Source organism: Camarhynchus parvulus, chromosome 5, assembly GCF_901933205.1.
Source record: "Camarhynchus parvulus chromosome 5, STF_HiC, whole genome shotgun sequence".
NCBI lineage: Eukaryota > Metazoa > Chordata > Aves > Passeriformes > Thraupidae > Camarhynchus > Camarhynchus parvulus.
Window position 1 is genome coordinate 16,304,274 of NC_044575.1, and position 21,014 is coordinate 16,325,287.

General features: G+C 36.8%; 1 protein-coding gene across 1 annotated transcript in view; it reads left to right on the forward strand.

Annotated features, from left to right (window-relative positions):
* The first annotated feature begins 11,328 nt into the window (after positions 1–11,328).
* The window catches only part of MUC6 (mucin 6, oligomeric mucus/gel-forming), a 43,121-nt gene continuing 33,435 nt past the window's right edge, over positions 11,329–21,014 (forward strand). The window contains exons 1-4 of the mRNA XM_030949094.1: positions 11,329–11,380; positions 16,607–16,669; positions 19,953–20,193; positions 20,806–20,932. Coding sequence (XP_030804954.1) covers positions 11,329–11,380; positions 16,607–16,669; positions 19,953–20,193; positions 20,806–20,932 — 483 coding nt within the window. The remainder of the gene's footprint in view (positions 11,381–16,606; positions 16,670–19,952; positions 20,194–20,805; positions 20,933–21,014) is intronic.

The following is a 21,014-nucleotide window of genomic DNA, read 5'->3' on the forward strand; positions in this document are numbered from 1 at the left end:
ACAAAGTTCCCTGAATCAGTGAGATTTCCACTCAGTAGCAATCTTCAGCCATGAGTCTCACGGTATATTACTGGTCTTCATGTGGATCATCACTGCTGTCAGATCCAGAAAGAATTACCTTGATGATCTTCCATGTCTCCCAGGTCTGCAGAAGACAGCTGGGGAAACCATTATGGTTATTTTTAAATCTATTTTCTTACATAATATGGACATTTTAGATGCTGATACTTAGCAGTACATGCTTTGGTAATGATGAGAGTTTCTTATCCTTCCCTCCTTGCTAGTAGCCATGAATGGACACTTTCTTTTGCAGAGCCAGTAGCATGACTTCTCTAAATCCAGACGCTTCAAAATGGGCCATATACTTGAAAAGGCAACATGAAAAGGACAGATGTTGCGTCTTCAGTAAAAATAAGCAATCAAAAACCTAGAGTCAACTGCCATTTGTCTATTCTTATATTTGAATCCACTAAAGAACATATGTTGTAAATATTTCATGACCTCAAATGCTCAAGGATATCCTGATGTGGTGAATCATGCTTATGTCCTTGTTGAGAGATCTGTTGAGTTTGGTGCTTGCTTATGAGAATTTTAACCATGGTCATTTAACTACTTTCTGCTGATCCTTTAGGATATAATTTAACAAGTAAGCACTATTAAAGTGCTGAATCTTGAACAACACACAATATTATGTTCACATCTAGTTAAAAAAAATACTGAGAATTATAGCCCCAGTGATGCAACTCAGTGTAACAGTATAGACAGTGTCTGAAATATTTTGCTGCTTTTATCTGTGACTCTGGAAAAAACTTTCATGCAAGGACAGGTTTATAACATTGTGTGCCTTCAGCTGTCCAGTGGATCCCCTATTGGACTTATTGTTATGTGGACAAATGATAATGTAAGTTATTAGTGTCCTCAACGCAGATTGTCAGGAGAATGGTCACAATTGCTATCTTGTTTGATCCAAGACGAAGTTCTTTCTAAGTAAGGATCCATTGTCAGGGTTTATCCCCAGCTGCTAACCAAGTACTACAAAGCTGCTCACTCACTTCCCCTTGCCTCTGCTCTGCCATGAGATGGGTAGGAGAAAAGAAAAGAAAAGAAAAGAAAAGAAAAGAAAAGAAAAGAAAAGAAAAGAAAAGAAAAGAAAAGAAAAGAAAAGAAAAGAAAAGAAAAGAAAAGAAAAGAAAAGAAAAGAAAAGAAAAGAAAAGAAAAGAGAAAAAACCCTGCAAACTCATGGGCTGAGATAACAGTAGTTTAGTAAATGAAAAAATATATAACAGTTCTAATGATAAAAATTAATATTGATGTCACAGTACATTAATGACTAATAATAAAACTTGGGAAAAACCCAACCAAACAAGTGATGCAGAATACAATTACTCACTATGCAATGCCCACCCTGTCCTCAAACAGTGACTGTACCCATCCATATAACTCGCTTCAGTTTATATGCTGAATATGATGCTCTCTGGTGTGGAACATCCCCTTGGCCACTTCGGGTGAGCTGTCCCAGCTATGTTCCCCCCCAGCTTCTTGCACACCTCCTCACTGGCAGAGTGTGAGAAATTGAAAAGTCCTTGACCAAGGGTAAGCCCTCCTTAGCAACATCCAAAACACCAGTTTGTTTTCAACCTTGTTCTCATACTAACTTCAAAACACAGCACTGTATCAGCTACTAAGGAAGCAACTCACTCTATCCCAGCCAAAACCAGGACACCCATGATGCAGGTTGCCTTAGCTGAGTTTCTTGGCGTATCATGGAGTTGCCATGTGCCATTGTAGAAAACAGTAGAAAGCCTCCATCTCTCAACAGCAGCCACCCTACTGCTCTCAGTTATGAGGAGAAAGGTCATTCAGGTTTAGCCATTATAAAAAACTGCTGGAAAACACCATTTTCTCTCTCTCACTTGTGTTTATCATCATTGCAAACAGAACAAGATAGAGGAGAGAAAATTAGCGCTGACAAAACCAGCAGAAATGTTTTCACAGTTATTAATGTACTTCTGCTGAGTATAACACTTTGTAACTTGCAGCCCTCTGCAGAAAACCTGCCTCTGTCAGTATAGGCTGTAATAAATGGGTATTCTCAGATAGCAGTGAGTGGCTACAAACAGTTCTTTCTGTTGTCTCCCATTGGATATAAGGCTGCTAAATATCTTTCCAACAAACAGCATGGTCTTTTCATTGGCTGAAATAGAGGATAATAAACTGAACACAAATTTTTCATTATATGGGAAATGGTAGCAAATGGAAAATGCTGTACAGCACCTTCTCATCAGTCCATTACAAGTATATTACACATCCTTTGTTACCTGTGCTGCCTTCCCATACAGTTTCAAATCCAGAACCAGCCTTTCAGCCCTCTCTTGTCTGAATTCACTGTTCAGAAAGCTCTGGCAAAAGGCTGTAATCCTCAGCAATGCCCTTCTACCAAATTGGCAGCCTTTTCCATAAGCTGACATTATACCTCAATGAGCTTACCTGAGAGCAAGTGAGGACTGCTCTAATGCTCACTGCTTGTCACGCATTGTGTGCCGGCAGTGACCTCAGCTTCCCTAGTACATTTAATGGTCTTTATTAAACATCAGCTCTTTAAACAAGAGCTCCACTGCTACATCTTTCTCACCTTGGGGAAGAATGAGAGTTTGAACCGACGCCTGGCAGATGTGTTGTCTTTTTTTGTAGCACATTACTGGAAGAAAGCACGATCATAAGTATGATGCAGTAGCAGTTAGTAGGAATTCAATATGATGTTTGAAACTCAATTCTCAAAATAAAGGTGTGTGGAAAACCCACTTTTTTTATATGAACTTAGCAGAAGTCAGTGAGGATGCTCTAAGAATTAAACTTCCTCACACCTGTATTTGCAATTCTTCCAGATGAAGAAGGGACAGCACTAAGAAGGTTTTCCCATTCTTTTCTGACTGTATGAAGCATCTCACGTTGTGATGTCTGCTTCTTACTGAAAAATCCAGAGACTGCCAAGCCCCAGAGTAACCAGAAACATAGGCTTATCAGTGAGGACAAGGAATACATGACATTTCCTGCACATTTATATAGGCACCACTCCACCACATTGTGAAGGGCTGTAGTAATTGGTGAGAGCATATGTAAACATTGTAAGCTCCAGCTTTTCAGGTGAGATCAATGAAGCACAATTAAATGAAATTCTTTCTGGAAATGTGTGGAACATAGATAAATACGATAAAAGAATAGTTCCACTTTATTTATTTATTTTCTTTATTGTCTTTACATTCAGGTACCTCTCAGATATGAATATTCCACTGCTTTTGAGGCTTGGAAGATATTACCCTAAAAGTACATGAGAGTTTTATCATTCATGAGCCAGCCTTTATGGGTGTATTAGTTTATTTCATTGAAAACATGTAAACAGAGGAGTAGCTCAGCTTGCCAGATTCCCCACAGGCAATTTTGAGTTCTTGTATTCTCAACAAACAAGTATTCTGCTGATACTTGGTTGAGAAATTAAGGAAAGTACTCAATATAGAGCTCAGCAGCCACAGGCCTTGGAACTGCTATGAGGTTAACTCAGATGGAATTACCAGTGTCATACCAGAATTACATCAGTGGAACAAAACCTGCCCCTGCCATTTTTTCCCATGCTTTGGCCCACGCTAAGCACTTTGATTAGTCAAAGGTTTCAGTTCTGTTTACAGTTGTCAGCCTGACAGCAGCACAGTTCTCTGGACTCACTAAATAACCAATCAAAAGAACAGGATTTATAGGTATATACATATAATATGTATATACATAGCACACATATATACATTTATACACATAGTAAATAATAACAGGTGGAAACACTGGAGTAGTTACAACATTTAAGTCATCTAACTTATTTGGATAAGAGATGAATTTAACAATGTATATTTTGATTTTCTTAGTAATCAGTACATTGCACCTTAGAAAACACATTTGACAAATATCTTGCTTATGTTGGATTGTAGTTAGGTAACATATGTGCATGTTTTGTGATTAGCCTCTCTGCTTGTTCTTAAACTGAACAATGAGAAACTAGAGATTTCAAGTCAGTAATTAATGGAGTGGAACATTTACCTGAAAGAGAGTCTAAAACCAAAAAAAAAAAAAGCTGGAGAACAACTCATAGAGAGTATCTACTACTAATTTAAGTATTACTTTGAAGAAAAACACAAGGGAGTAGCCCTACTCACAAGTGTAAGGACTAAAGTTAAGTCTGGATCCTACTGAAGCTCTGTGAAATAGTCCTTTATATTTGTCCTGTATGTTTGTATATGAGACAACTACCACCTGACCCAAGGGAAGAAAATCCAAGCTTGAGATAATAAAGATATCACTGCATGGCACAGTGCAGCAATTCAGTGCTATATTGTGCTGGGTTTAAAAACTGGGCAGTGCATTTGTCAAACTGAAACTGTCACATAAAGGCAATTTCATGTTTAGTTTTCATTTTCCAACTAATTCTTCATAGTTTATTATGTTTAATCTTCCTTAGGAACATCATAGCATTGAAAGTGCATGTTAAATTAGTTACACAGAAGTTTCAAATAGTGGGGGATTTTATAATGAGCAAAAACTGTTCTTTTGGTACCATTATGACTGATAATAATATGGAGATTTGATTACATTTACTTATGCACAGAAGCAAAGAGCTTTCAGGACAGAATTTGTACATTTATTTAGGTGAAAAATGAGGGAAAAAATTTTCAAATTTTTGTGAGAAAATAAGTGTTGACATCTTTATTCTACATTAAGATAAACTGGCTGCCAGCCTCTCCATGCAGTGAGGTCTCAATATATTAAATAGTCAGCTGACAGAGGGAGACATGACACAAACACAGCTGTCTGCCCTAGAGACCAAGAAGATGTAAAGAAAAGTTGCAGCTGCAATTCTGTAATGATTGAATAATCAAATTTAAAGACACTCAAAAGTTATGCAAGTTGTTAATTTTTGTTCTTGTATGATTTCTATCAGTGCATTCTTGTTATGATTCTCCCTACTGAGTGCTCTCTGCCCATGGGGAAAATAGCCACACTGTCCTTTGTTTCTGAAACTGTGCATGGGAACCGCCTCCATCAATCCCTCCACACTTTTCCACCCTTACCTTTGGTTCATTCTTCCAGTAACTTAATTTCTTTAGAAATGGAAAGAGGTTTTCAAATCTGAGAATAAGATATAAGTCATGATTTTCAAATCTGTTCTACCACAAGTCAGACATCTGTGAGATTCAGAACTTTGGAAAAGTGACTGCAGTGGCTGTTTATGTTTGTTTGGTTTCTTTCATTTTTTTAAATCTAAGTCAACCAAAATGCATAAAAGAAAAAGCATCAGAATATATCAAATAAAGGGTAAACACAAGTTTATGCTTGACTTTATTATCTTAGCAGATACATTATATTAGCATCAGTTGGAGACTTATCTGTTCTAAAATGCACACAAATTAAAGGACAAGTTAAACATGGATTGCCACTGACGTCCTGTTCCCAGCTCTTAATATTTGTGTAAATACAGGTTCTATTTACTTCCTTACCAGTAGAGGTGAAAGCTTGTACTTAATGAATTCCTGGTTCACACAATGTATTTGCTTTTCATACTATATCTGGTAACAAAATCTATCTGATTATTAAATTAACAGAGCTGTGATGTAGAAAGGAGCAAATAATTTTATTTTTCCAAGTCTGGTTTGAACATTAATTACAAACTACAAGTTTAGCTCAGTTGTGTGGCAATTATGAGTACCGCAATTAAGAAAATTTAGGATGTTTTAAATAACTTACTGAACTGAGTTCTAACTAAGCTAGAAATATTCGAGCCGCGGCTACTTTCATAAGTAATGCTTTCCATTCTTTTTCTGGTTAGTATGGAGTCAAAGTGCATGCTGCCCAGGAGAAGAGCTGATGTATAATTCAGGAAACTCCCTGAATTTCCCTTAGAAAAGGAATACTGATTAGTTGGTAAAGCCAAAAGGCCAAAAAAGAGAAAAAAACCCTGACCTGTGCTTTCACCAATTTTTGTCCATCAGATAAACTTTCTCCATGTTAATGTAACTCAGAACAAAAATATAGGTTAGGAATTATAAAAGTAAAATCAAATTGGTTTCAGCATTTTCTATTTGGGGAAAAAAAAGGAGCACTCCATGTCTGGATTTAGCTCAGCACAATGTCTGATCTGTCTCTAGACTTTATATGAAGTCATCATTAATCTTTTTTCTCTCTACTAGAAGCAAATGAAAATTAGAGAATCAGTCTTCCTCTGCAGATTCCGTAATCACTAGGAGATAAGTTCGGCCTTAAGAGAATCTGCACAGAATTTTGTTCATGATCATAGTGTTTGAGAGAAATTTTAGTTAAAAAGTCAAAGGGAGACAGACATGAATAGAGGTAACAGTCCTTCTGTGGTTTCTTTCCACAATCCTATTATTCTGTTTTTTCCTGTCAGCACTGTAGCTAAAATGACCAGAATTCAGGATTCTTACAGAACAAAGTGGGCAGCCCAGACCACTCCAGAGATCAGAATGCAAACCAGTTTGAGTCCAGCGTCAGCAACACAGGATTCAGAAGCAGGAGAAGAGGGTGGGAGCTGAGAGCAAGCAGAGTTTGTCTTCCCAGTGTTCCTGTGCAGGAAGGGGAACACAGTATTATGGTAGCAGGCCGTGCTTTGTTTTATGTGGTTTATTTTTTTCCCCCAAAATGGTTTTACTCCAGAAACACTTCAAGTATTTTGTGCCTGTCCTCAGGGCAGCAGATATGCTTCAGGGAACTGTGGGAGTGGCAGCTTTGTCAGCCTCTGGTGTTACCAGGACATAACGAGTGAGCTGCGCCAACCCAGGTCCCCACAGCTACAGTATCTGAGATATTCATCACAGGGAGTGCCAGAGGCATGAAGCCAACACAGGGAAGTCTCAGGCCATTGTCCCCAACAAATTATAATTAAAAGTTAAGTACTAATCAATGAAATCTTTACCACTTTTAGAGGCATGATTTTAAACTATTTTCTACATTTTTTTCTAACAGGTATGTGGGAAAAACTTGACTCTACAGTCATTTAAGTTCAAAAGTACTTTTGGAACAGTATAAGAGCGCTACTTTTGGAACAGTGAAAGAGTGCTGTTAGTTATTTCTTAGTTTGTGTTCACTTTCATCTATACATACTGTTTAAGAAAAGCACCTGGAAAGGCACACAGCATTAAATACCAGGAAGTTCTAAAGCTGGGACATAGGCTGAGGATGAGGGATAAGCTGGTCATGATTTTTTTGTGAATACTTCTCAGCCAAAAATTTCTTATTTACCACAATTGGAACATTCTCAGAATATGTATCTGTTTTACTGCCAGATTCTTTGGAAAGCATCTTGGCAAAAGAGACAACCAGCTGGCCGTGTGGTGCCTGCCAGCTACTCACACAGCTAGACAGGAGCCCCTAGTGGGTGCCATAAGCTTAGCCCAGGGAAGCTGCACTCAATGTGATCCTCTGCTCCCTGGCTGCATTACCTGAAAGACAAGGATGAAAAACAGGAAGAAAAAAATGGGAGCTTGTTTTCTTCTGTTTAGTACATTAATGCCAGTTACGCTGTGCTTTTGATTTATTTTAAAAAAGTGGAATGGTAATGGAATTACCTTGTGTAAGGTAAGTTCCACTAACAGAAAATAAATAGTGTTACCTTGAGACAATCTATACCAAAAAAACTCTGGATTGTCAAACTGTCCTGCGGAAATTTTACAGCTCATAGTATTGTAGATAGAAACCAAGGTTGCCCTGGCAGTCATAGTGAATATCTCAGTCATAAAGGATAAAAGATAACCCAGTTGATTTCAAGAGCCTTATTTTACATAATTCTTATACAGCATTTATGAGACAATAAATGTTATATTCATTATACATATATTATTCAATCATGAATATTTTAAAACAATTACTTGAAGGCTGGGCATCTAAAATAGTTTGGAAGTTAAAGTACAGGTGATTTTAATAGTGTCATATTAAAGAAATTTATCTTAAAATTATTCAATTTTAAATTAAAAATTTGAATTAGACAGCAAATCAAATTTCAGAGCTCAAAGACAAAACCCATCAGCTCAGCTGTTGTGTCAGATTGCTATGTCTGTAAAGCCTGTATCTTTGCATTCCACTGAGAGCAATGGAAACTTACAGGCAAAAGCTTCCAAAGCTGGAAATTACTTATACACCCACAGGGACTAGGGGTAATCAAATGCTATATTTTGGTCTGACTCTTTATAAAGATATGTAGCTATTTATCCAAGAAATATGAAGGCTGCTAAAATAATATACAATGACTGTATTACAGGAAGTGGAATGTTTTCTTAGCAATCTGCATAAAAGCATCAAAATATTCTGTAATTGATATACCTAAAAATTCCTAGAGTAATTAAACTGTAGACAAGATAGTCTATTACTTAGTTAAAGTGTTATGACTTTCTCAATTTGCATAATATCTGGCTTACATAAATTCCTTTGACATTTCAAAAATCTTCCAGAAGTATACATGATGCTGGAGACTAAACTATATTTCAATACTGAGAACCCGTTACTGGATACTAAATATGGCCACAACAATCTCTGCTCTCCTGTACAACAGCAGTTTCTGATAAATGATGTTGTTCTAAACCAATTATAATTATTAAATTGAAAAAATCTACATTAATTAGAGGCATCATTATCTCACTACAGCTGGGCATGCAGTTCTTCACAAAGCTCTTCCATGTAAAATAATTATCTATGTACTATGAACTCAGTCACTGCTCAGTAGTCCTCAAGCAAATGCTCTTTCCTTTGTCTGGAGTCCTGACTTAAATACAGTTGTAGATGGATGCTTTTGATTAACTGTGTTCAAATCATCATGGGATGTCTCCACAAAATAATAACTTGCTGAATCATAAGTATTTAGACTGAGTGACTGAAATTCCTTCCAGGAAAGCTGAAGCTAATATCTTTATCCTGACTTCTCAGACAGAATGAGTTCAGCTAAGAATGTTGCTACAAATACAGGGAACTGAAAACAACAATATTTTGAGTAAATATTTGTAATAACTTTTGTCAGTATATGCATTTCTTGAGAATTTTGTAAGCTTCATATAGTAAAGATATAAAAGGTTTCAGTAAATATAAAGGCTACAGAGAAAAGCTTGAAGCTGTGGTAATAAAAGAGGAAAATTAACTGTTACCAGTGATCTTAATTTCATGATGTCTCTGTCTGCCACCTTTGATAGTAAAAGTGATGCTCTAAAGTGCCCAGCTCTTTAAATGAGGAAGTAATGAAATGCTCATTAATGTCAGGTGTTTTAATTTATTACTGCTTGACAGAAAGATTATGAATATATATTACAAAAAAATCCTATTTGACAACAGTGATGAATTTTTTTTGTCTCTTACATCAGAGAAAGGTAAATTTCTGTCTGACACTATCAGTTATCAAGTTTGAGTTGCTATGGAGCACTGCAGTCCCTTATCTTCATAAGGAAAATGCTTCTTAGAAGTGTTACAAATGAAATTCTGTTTTGGATTTCATTAATAAGAACTTAGAGGTAATTTGCCAGAAATAATGTAATAGGTCCAGTTGTGAAATCATAATTACGTATTTATCATCGTATCAGTCTGGTTAGAGGCTGTTTGGAGGACTTACTGTTTTTCACTTTGATAATGATTTTTAGAAGTGACAAGTGATTTTGATCATTTACTTTAGGGCTTTTATAAGGCAGATGCAGAAAATTTTCTGCAGAAATTTTAAATTTAGGGTCGCAGTTCTATTATCAACAGCCATATACTTAATCCACCTTCTGTTGCTGGGGAGAGAATAGGGGAGTAGTGAGGGGGAAAAACCTACTGTGAAAACCAAAAAGGCAGACCTTCATGTCAATTAAAATTTAACGTTCTCATTTTAATTACAACCACATTGAGCTATGGCTGAAATTAGGTTAAGTCACGGTCTTTCCTGGGCTTCTTCCCACCACTCAGAAGAGGTAACTCTGAGAATTTCCCTATCCCTTCATTCCCCTGGCCTGACCTTCCCTCACCTTCCCTTCTCTGACCCTTAAAAGCACTGTCTGTCCCTGGATGCTGGAAGCACAGGGAAGCACCAGGGCACACACAGTGTTGACAGCTGTGGGCATGGCTTGTGATCTGGTTGCTGTGATATTGGTGGGCATGACAGAGCAGGCACCTCTTGTGCAGGCAGATTGCCAAGGAAAAGGCCCCATTTATTCCCACTTTCTTCAGAGGCTCACCTCAGTATTGCATAGGTGAGAACAGGAAAGGCTGAAGAAATTAATATGGAGAGATAACCTATGCATTTTATATTTTATAGGGAATGTTTTCTTATATTGAGACTGTGTTTTCCACAAGCAAATATTTTGCCAATGAAAAATGACAGGATCAAGCAAGTTCTTGTTTTACTGTCAAATCAGTGGTGGCAGTGATGTTTTGAACATATCCAGTGCATTGAGCATTTCACCTCTAATGTGGAGAGATTCAAGTGTAACAGAAGTAAAATTGATCTGTGATGTTGGTGGGAAGGTGGAGATTATCTTGTGAAAGTTTCCAAAGTACTGCAGTGCAATAGTCTGCCCCATTTTAGAATAGTTTGCCCTCTGTCCTTGGCAATGCTAAGGCGGTGGGCAAGGGCTTAGCTCCCTCACAGTCAGGAAATCAGCCATGGACAGACCTCTTTACCTAGGCAAAATTTATTAGTTTGCTTAAAAAGTCACACAAGGGAGAGATGAACACAGTCACCCAGGAGAGTGAATGGAAGCTAATGAAAGAAGAGTTAATACAAAAATTGAAGATCTGTATCTCCGTTCATTCATGTCTTACCATCTTTTATTCACATAATCTTTTCAGCAGTTCCAAAACTCCTGCACTTCATTCTTCCACTTTTTGTGCTGGTCCAATATTATTCCTTTCCTTATCAGCTAGTGATCATAATTTGTGTATTATTTGTCTTACCGCTTTTGGGTATAATACCAAATTTGTTCAGTGAAGGCAGGTAAAAGTGTTTGAACTGTTACAAATAGAAGCCATTATAAAAGCCTTGTAAGAATGATAATGAACTGGAGGAGGTTTGCATTTTCTTTTTTCTTCTTTTTCTAAGTGGCTTTTAGGTGTGTGAACTTGATAAAGAGGAGATCCTGTTTGGCGGGTACTCTGCTGTTACAATTTCTGCAAGCTGTGGGAATGAGGGAGGGCATTGAATTCTATATATAAAGCATCCAAGCTTGAAGAGGGCAGCCTAGAAAGTGGCAGCATTGGCACTGCCTGCTTGGAACAGAGGGGAGCACTGAGAACACTGCCCAGGCAGAGCGTGCATCATGCTCCCAACCCTGGTACTGCTCATCTTCTGCAGTTTCCTGCACTCTGCTGGTAAGTCCGGGGTGCCTGGGCTCATCTTGGTACATGGCTTGAAGGAAAATTGTAGTATGACATCACATGAGGTTCAGGTTTTGTTCTCCTTTCCCACAAACTGCAGAATTCAGTTTACATATTTTCTTCTCTTTTGCTTCATCTTAAAACACAACAGATTATTTAATAAATACATGGCTGAAATAAAATAATTAATTCTTCACTATTTCAGAAAGTTGGTCACTGATTTGTTGGATTCTTCCCTAAAACTCATCCCCTAGTTACAGGAAATATTTTTAATGGGCTTCTGTTGTATTTCCGAGTTGCCGAGTGCCTTCATCTTTCAGATGTTCATGATCCAGTGTCCTAGCAATGTCATTGCAGATATATTTTGTATATCTTCAGTGTAGAGTGATAATCAAAATCATTTTTCTTTGTTATGTGAACTGCAAAAAGCGTTAAGTGTGAGCTATGTGATGGCATTTCTTTTTTGAAGAATTATGTGAAAGAATCCTGTGCTGGGAAACAGGCAAATGGTTCTAGTACAAAAATTTTACATGATTCTTGACGTATTCCTCCATATATTATTCAGTACAATCCTTCAGTCTTTCTAAGAAGTCTGTCTTACTTTTTTGATCCAACCCACCAGTATACCAGATGAATGTGTAATTTCTGAAGGAAGATTTCATAGGTAAGTTCATTGGCTCTGTAGCTACTCAGCCGCCTCATTTTTCCTCCTGTCCTGTTACCAGTGGATTTTTTGAGAATAAGTCTTTTTTGCCATGGTTTGGCATGGCTTAAGATAGTTTTTTTTTGGTTTTTTTTTAATCTCTTCTGTATATTTGCTTTACTTCCCAGTTATTACAATTAGAATTTCAATAAAAGATTTCAAGCTGCTGTAAAGCATACTTCACTTCCTTTAGGTGAAACAAAGTTAAATTCATTTCTTCTGTGCTGTGTTTACAACATTTAATGAATCATGTAGTTCAAATTGCATGGGGACATTTATTGCTCTTAAATCACTGACTTAAACTGTAGCATGAAAATAATTAAAATATAAGCAACTCAACCCTTTAGTAGACTCTCAGAGCCAATTTCTAACCTCAGCTGTATTGTTATAAATCAGGTGTAACTCCATTCACTGTATCAGCACCATTGTAACCAATATCAAGTACCTGAACATGGGTCCTAACCCCGAATTTTGCTGCCTGCAAGAGCAAAATCTTCATCTACATGACTTCCTGTTTTAGATAATAGATGTATTGATAGAAATACTTGCAATCAAATAGAAAATTGCTGTAGACACTTACTCAGACACAAGCTTTATATGTAAACTTGGCCATCCCAAATCAGACTTTTTTCTACAGAGGACTAAGTTGAATTTAAAGATAAAAACCCTAGAAGCAGGATCTAGAAAATTCTTACAGAGCAGTTTTCTCCTTTGGGATGTGTCAACAGGTCCTTGGAATGCCTCACAAGATTGGAGACTGTGAAAACAAGCAGATTTCATTCTGTCAAGGCATGATTTGAAATCAGGCAGTTTTTGGATGTTTATTTGTACGTTCTTAAATTGGACAAGATGCAGAGTGCGCATTGTTTTGAATTCTAGATCCAAGTGTTGTATCCTCAGAATGAGTCTGACCAAAGCCAGGACTTAATTCTGCATCCAAGTTCTGTACCTTGAGTCTGTCTCTAGGTAGAAATATAAATATTGATTGTAAGGACATATATTTGACTATTTGATGTGGAATCTGATGGAAAGTGATAACAAGAAAATCAGTAAACATGCTTGAGTTAAAAAAAAATCTGCAGAAGCTTGAAACCTGATTAAAACTGTTAGTTCTAGTCTTTGTAATAAGAGGTGCTGATTCATTGATTAAATCAAGGCTTCACCTCTTTAGCTATTTCAATAATCAAAACTGCATGGATCCTTTTGAGAGGTTTGTGTACAGTCATACTTTTTCTTATGAAGTATGTAACTAGGAAGTCACCTTGATTTATGCTGTTCACATATCTATGTTTGCAAGAGACAAAGGGAGGTAAAAATTTCATACTGAAGAGAAATCATCATGAACATGTGCAACTAATAACTCATATTAGAGCTACAGCTTTACCAGTACCCTCAGTGTTAAGTTGAATTTTAGGCTTCTATAATTTGTTTTAAAGCTCTTGTCCTTTCCAGAACATCTGACATTTCAGCATTTCTGTTTGTCTCCAATTAGAAGGGAAAAACAGAACTCTCTACAAAACAGAGATTTTAAATTATTTCTGCAAGTTGGAAGTACAAAGATTTCATTTTAGTATTTTGTTTTCATTTTTTTATCTGATGTGAAATACTTTGATTGAAGCCAGTACAACATAAAATTGTATTTTCCCTTAGGGGTGTTTCATAGTAATCAGAGTATAGGAACAAAATTACTTATTTCTTCATAGTACCTCATGTTCCCTGGTTTGTACTGCTGCTGTGAACTAGACAGGCTGACCACACACAAAGTGCACTTCAACAGATGTCATTCTCAAGGAAGTTGGCCAGCTGGAGAAGAGTGGGAATTGGAAGTAAAACCTTCCTTTATCCAAGAGAAGTGAAACTCTTGGTAAAGTTCTACTGAGATAATTCAAAATAAGTATTTATGTTGAGATAATTCAGAATAAGTATTTAATGTCATTTCTCAAAGGAAAACAGAATACTTGCAGTAATAGTAAAATGTCAGAAAGGAAGATTTTAGTACTTTAGAAATCTCATTTAACACTAGGACAGCCTTTAAAATGAAAAAAAAATCTTAAATGATTGCAAAATACAACTTCTGCATAGCCATAGTACTTGCTGCATCTGTGGCACACAATCTGCCATTTTGTGTGCTTCTGGTTGATAGTGTTGTCAGGAGGATTTAACTATTCTCTTCAGAGTTAAGTGTGAGAAAAAGAATGTACATGCTGAGAATAGTTACTGTACTGTAATTAGTATAATAGTTTGATCTGACAGGATACTGATTGGCAGATAGTCAGCAAATGGCTCTGTATTTGTTTTATTAGCTAGTCTTTGGTTAAAAAGTTAAAGTGGATTTCATATCCATAGTTATTTTCAATCTAACACTTGTACACGTCCATATAATCCAGGATGTTTATTATGCTCAAATTTAATCTAAATACAAAACCTGAAGTGCATATTAAATTTTGTTTGCCATACTTAGGTGCTTGAGTTTGAAAAGCTACCAAACAAGCTTTGTGAACAGATTTGTCTGTTCTAATCTAAAATATTTGTCCATTAGACATTTTACTTTACATCAAGCTCTCTAGATAGATCTGACTTGAAGTAATGTTTTAGGCATATATTCAATTCCTGCAAATCTAATATCCTTGGACGACAGCTGTTACACTCTTCTAAATCCCATTCATGAGTGTTTAAAGTTTAGGATTAAGCTATAATGATTGGAAAACTGTAAAGCCAATAATAATAGATTATTGAACAAATGCAGGTAACAAAATCCAGGCATTCAAAAAAGGCAGCAGCATGAAGAATGTTAGCTTGAAAGCCACAAACTGACCATTCCTTTTTGTGGCGTGCTTACTGTGATGCACGGTTCACTAGGAACTTGGAAGGAGCATGCTGGATTTTGGAAATGCCTACTGAGTTGCGGGCCAGCCGTGGAGGTTTTCTAAAACTCTGGCAAAATCTCAAACAATTATTGGCCAGTGCTGACCAGTTCTAGACAGCAAGGCAGCATGAGTAGGATTGGAATGATTTTGTGATGAGTGTGTCAGACAACTTGGGAGTGGCTGAGATAAATGCCATTTTACGCTATTAGAACAATTAGGATGGGAGCACTTAATTCACTGAATTTATATCCTTGATTTATTTCCCTTATGCCTAACTATTTATTGTATACAATTCTACCAGTATAGTATTTTAGCTCTTAAAAACTTAGATTAGTTTATCCAGATAACATCTTTGTTTAGCAAGTTCTCTTTCATAGAAGAATTGAGGTATAGACTGTTGTAAATGTTGGAGATGTCTGGATCTGAGATCCAAAGCAAAAGGATGTGCTGAAACACTCAGTTCCAAAATTCCCTCTTGTGCTTTAACCTAGCCTTACATAAAAGGCAGAGCCTCGCCTGTTTTCCTGCAGCCCTTGAGGTAGCACATGGCAAATACTACCTCGCCTTCAGCAGCACAGCATGGAACTGGCTGAGAGTCTGCTCCAGCTGGTGAGCTCCCTGGAGGCTTCCACTCACTGCAGTATCCAAGGAAGCAACAGCACCCTGCAGAGCTGTGGTGTATATATAGATATTTATGTGGATTTGGCCTGGTTTATTTGATGAAAGAAACCTTCTGTCACAACATTTGCTATGTTGCAAAAGATCCTAAACAGGTAATAAAGAATTGCATGGGTTCTACAAGATACTTGCTCCTGATATCTTAGAAATACCAGACATGAGAAAATTTAAATTTGAGTAGCACATTTCTGAAGCACCTCAGGTCTTTATTCCTGCATCTTGTTTAGGTTTTTACCACCCAGCTATTGACTCTGAGAGCTCACTTCAGCAGTGCTGGAGGAAAATACTGGGTGAAAGAGCCTTTGGGTATGTGTGAGAACATGGAGCAGTTGTGCTCATGCAGCAGGTCTGCATTTGACATGGGAAAGGAACCACACTGCAGTCAACATTTGCTCAACATTCCTTGGCTTCTCCTAACCAAACCAGGCTTTGTGAAGAGGTGTGTGGAAGGGGGAAGGTGACAGCTTGCATCATTCTGCCTTAACATGAACAGCAAAGGCAACAACTATGCCTGGGGATTTCCTGTCTTCAGCTCCAGATCCCACGGTTCTTGTGAAAAGCACGCAGGACAATACTTTCCCCATATTTTCACACTTTTGGCTGTTCCTTCCACTACTTCTACCCAGACGGTGAAACAAGAACTCAAAAACATAAGGAAAGATTTATCCCACTTTTTTTAACAGGAACATAGGATTTTAGTATGAAGTGTAGGAGCTCTCATATTGCATTGAATTTCTGGCAAATTTTGGAAACATTTGTCTGGTACAGAAGAATTTTCTATTACCTAATTATGTAATAGGAATTATGTGATTTTCCATGATAATTGTTATTCATATTTGTGTGACAGAGCACAATTCGTATGTGCTGACTCTGCTTTGACTTGCAGCACGCTTAAAAATAAATAAATATACAAATATTCAACTTCTTTTGCTCAGAGGATAACTTCGTTGTGTTGTCTTTTTTCTTTCACAGCTTTTGAAGGAAATTATTGGTCCCCCATTCTTCTCCAAAACCAGAAAGAATCTCTACAAAGAAGTAAGTGTCTGACCTGGTTTTAATGTTTGCCATTCAAGTGTGAGTGACAACTCTGTTCAGTATCAAGTCCATATTGCAGAAGGCGCTGTACAAACCACATAATAAAAATAAGTCTTTGCCTCGAGGAGCATATGTTTTGAAGCATTAAATTTTGAAATTCTGAAAGAAGACTTTGCATGTAAAAAGATTGTAAAATGCATTGCCTCACTGGGGTAAGTTTTAAACTAAATGGAAAGTGCTTCAGTGTACCATGCTGAGGTTTTGATGCCTAAGGATAGAAACTGTGAGGAGTTTAATAGCCTTCCACATTTAGAAATATGCTACTGGGGTAATCTGTGTGATATGTTTGATTTTCATTCCTACATATTACTGCCTAATACTATCTAAAAATTTAGGTTATGGATTCTTTTGATATTGCAAAATCCAGGAAACTAAATAAAGCTCATTCTCCATATAGATTAGGTCTGTGAAAATTATTTTCAAGATTTCAGGTTAAAACAAATTTATATGGAAGTGAACAATCAGAGTGGGGAATACTTCTTCCTCACCTTTATAGCCAGCAGTCAGAGTGGGGTCAGAGGAGGACAGATTTCTGCTTCAGTGTTCAGCTGTGCCAGCTGCTGCCACACTTCTGGTAGTTTACCAGCAGTTTTCCCTTAGCTCCAAAGAATGACTTGTGTGCATCCATCCAAATCCAAATGTGTATGCAAAATTAACTCCAGCCACCTACTCACTGTAAATTTGTGCTAGTCCTTCTGAGTATGAAAAGTACAAATAGTAGGGTACTACTGTCTTATTTGTGTAAAACAATCTGCAATGCCAAAAAAAAGAAATTAGCATAATATTTAAAATATTAGCTATCAGAACTATGGTTGGAAAGGCAGGTATCCTTAAACTGTTAACTCATAATTAAAATTCAATGGCAAATTTTGACTGTAGTTATTGTGGAATTTTCTGCTACAAAGAAATTTTGGTTCTGTTCAAAATGATGGTGGACAAGGACTTGGAAGCTAGAGCACAAGGGAGTGGCAAGCAGAAAAATCTCAATAGCCTCACATAATTCCCTGAACTGAAAATAATTGGAGACTGAGAGAATATCTGTGGAAGTATAAATGGCTGATCTGATGATAGTCTTCCCTTGGGCAAGGTGTTAATGGTCACTGCTGGAAATAAAATACAGAGCTACATCAACCCTTAGGCAGAACCAACATTTTTCACATGTCCTTTTCTGAAGAAATGTGAGGCACTGACTTCTAAATTTGAATTTAATTCAATAGTCATTTAGTTTTCCATGTCCATGGCAAGAAGGAATGAATGTCATCATGCAAACATGATATATGTTATGGGATATGATGTTACTCTGCTACAGGATACAGAAGGCTGTGGCCCTTCTGAAAACACAAAATTTTCACAAGATCCTTTCTAAAATAAGTAAGGGCACAAGTCCTAATATTCTGAATTTTTTTCTATCCTAGTCTATTTACAGACAATCTTCCTAGTAATTCATATTTTTAAGGTTTTATAGTAAAAATATGCTTTGCTTCTGCATACCATTAGAAATCAGTTCTCTGTACTTCAAAACTTGTTGCATTCCAGTGGCTGAATGAAATTCTTTATCCCATTTGGGGTAAATGTGGAGGTATAGAAGAAAAATAATTATATAAAATGAAAATTTATTATAATAAGCATTTATTTAGACAGAAGAAACTGAGAGTGGCTTGAATTAGGAGAATTGTCATTCAGTATAAGCATAGAGAAGCTACATGGAGTTAATCCGTAAAGTAAAAATAGCTGAAAGACTTTTAATCTGACAAAAAATTCTCAAATATTCAGGAACTCATCTCTGTCTGCTGTCTGTTCCTACAGCAAGAGAAACGGTAGAGCATAGATATAGATTAATTAAAGGAAAATCCCTAGATTTTATTTAGTAAAAGCTGAACTCAAAAGACAAACACATAATCTGGATTTAAACTTGCTTGAGTTATTGACATTCCCATTTGTTATTTTTCTTTGATAAGATTTAAATAAAAACAAATACAGTGACCGTGCTCCTGTGTTTATTGAAAGGGGTACCTCTTGCACTCTGACCATTGTGCAGCCCTGGGTAATCATTCCTTAGCACACTCTGGGGTTTGGTGGTCAGTATCACTGAGGCACAGTATATTAAACTAGCTGGATTTGGGCATGAAGGATCAATGATAACAATCAGACAATTCCTATTTTCCAGTCAGACCTTCAGGACAGAACAGAAGTGTGGAAGAGGAGTACTTTTTGCCAACAGGTAACTGCTCATTGGGAAACAGTATTTTCTGCATGACCTGGATAAAACAAGTAGTATTCTGCAGTTTTTTGTTCTCTCATTTACAGTTAAAAGAGATGTTTTGTCTTTAAAACAATAAATGTAAATTGCATGTAGTCTTTGATAAACTTATCTGATACTTTTTAACTCTTAAGATATATGCTAAGATGCCTGAGCTTCATATGATGCCATAAGCAGAAATAATTAAAAAATGAAAGTAACAATCTTAAGTCTGGAAATGCAAAGCTGAGGACATGATTTTAGGTACTTCAATAAAATTATCAGCTTCAGAGGGACTGTTCAAATGCTGTAAGTAGGTGAAGAACTATCTTAACAGCAGGTTCTGGAGTTGTATCTCTTTTTTTTTTTTTTGGACTCATTTCCACATATGAACATCTGTCTATTCAGATGAACATTTCAGACTACTTCTTAAAAATTAAAACTGATTAAAACAATCCATATATTTATAAAAATGGCTGGAACTTTGTCACACAAATACACAGTTGAGAGAATGTGGAATTACAAGCTGGGCTTTGAAGACTGTCTTTGGGTGTCTGGTGATTGACTTTGCAGTTAATCATGATAGAGTAATGCCATAGCTTGGTAAATGCTGTGCCTGAGATGTTAAGGCTCTGTCCAGTAGCAAGCTGTCACCTTTGCAAACAGATCTAGCAGACTGAAATAAGAGAAATTTTTATATTACCCTTAGGAGTTGAAAGGGCTTTTCCCAAGCTAGGAAGTTAGGTAATTCTCCTCTGCTTACAGTAAATGAGAATATTGCTCTCACTCCTAATATTGTTTCACTTACTGACTTGAGATAAAATTTTGAGATCACAAAAGAGTAAAAAAACCAAACAGAGGGCTAGAATGTTGTTTACAGAATTAATCTGAGCAGAAGCTTAATAGCTTGTCCTAGTATTTATATTTGAAATGCTAATCAGAATGAGAAAATATGCTAAATCCATGTTTCTTTCTCTTTTGTAGTTTTGAGCAAGGATTCCTGTTCTACCTGGGGAGGAGGGCATTTTTCAACCTTTGATAAATACCAGTATGACTTCACTGGGACTTGCAACTACATCTTTGCAACTGTATGCGATGAGACCAGCCCAGACTTCAACATTCAGTTCCGTCGTGGCCTGGACAAAAAAATTGCAAGGATCATTATTGAGCTTGGACCTTCTGTTGTCATTGTTGAGAAAGGCAGCATTTCTATCAGGAGTGTTGGGTAAGATTCTGCCCATGAATGGGGCATGGAGTGTTTAGAGAAGGCAAGGAGTTATATAACAGGTGCAGGGAGTTATTACAGTTATGATGACTGCTTTGTGTCAAAAATGAATTAACAAATTACTAAAGTTAACACACCTAACTGAACTCTACTACCATTGCTTCCCATCAAGCACTCATACTCTACAACATTCTCTTTATAGGTTTCTCTGATCTTGTCAATTTTCAGTCATAATTCTTATATTAAAATGCCATAGACTCTCCTCAGGATAATCAGCATTAGTTTCACCACATCAGCTTCATGGTTCTTGAAACAAATAACTGTGCTCTAATAAAACCAAACTAAGTGAAGATGCCAAGTCCTGTGCAAACATTGTCAGTAGTAGAATCACTGCAACCCATTTTTTGGTGATCCTACTATGAAACTGGTTCATCTGGATTTTCAATCAACAGCAACTTCCGTGCATTTTGAAATGTCTTAGTTAAAAAGGAAAAAAATTCTGTTTCATGTTGCTGCAAGTACTCAGACTGGGTATGTATCATATCCAAAACAAATAACTAATACCTGCATAATCTTGCTATGAGGTTGGTTTCTCTTCTCCCCTTATTTCAGTGTCATTCAGTTGCCTTACACCAGCAATGGAATCCAAATAGCACCTTATGGACGCAACATCCGCCTGGTAGCCAAGCTGATGGAGATGGAGCTGGTGGTCATGTGGAACAATGATGACTACCTCATGGTTAGTAAAATGTTCTCACAGAGAAGAAAATTCTCACTGATTTATTGGAATGGCAAGAACTCTGAACTTAATGGGTGCTTTT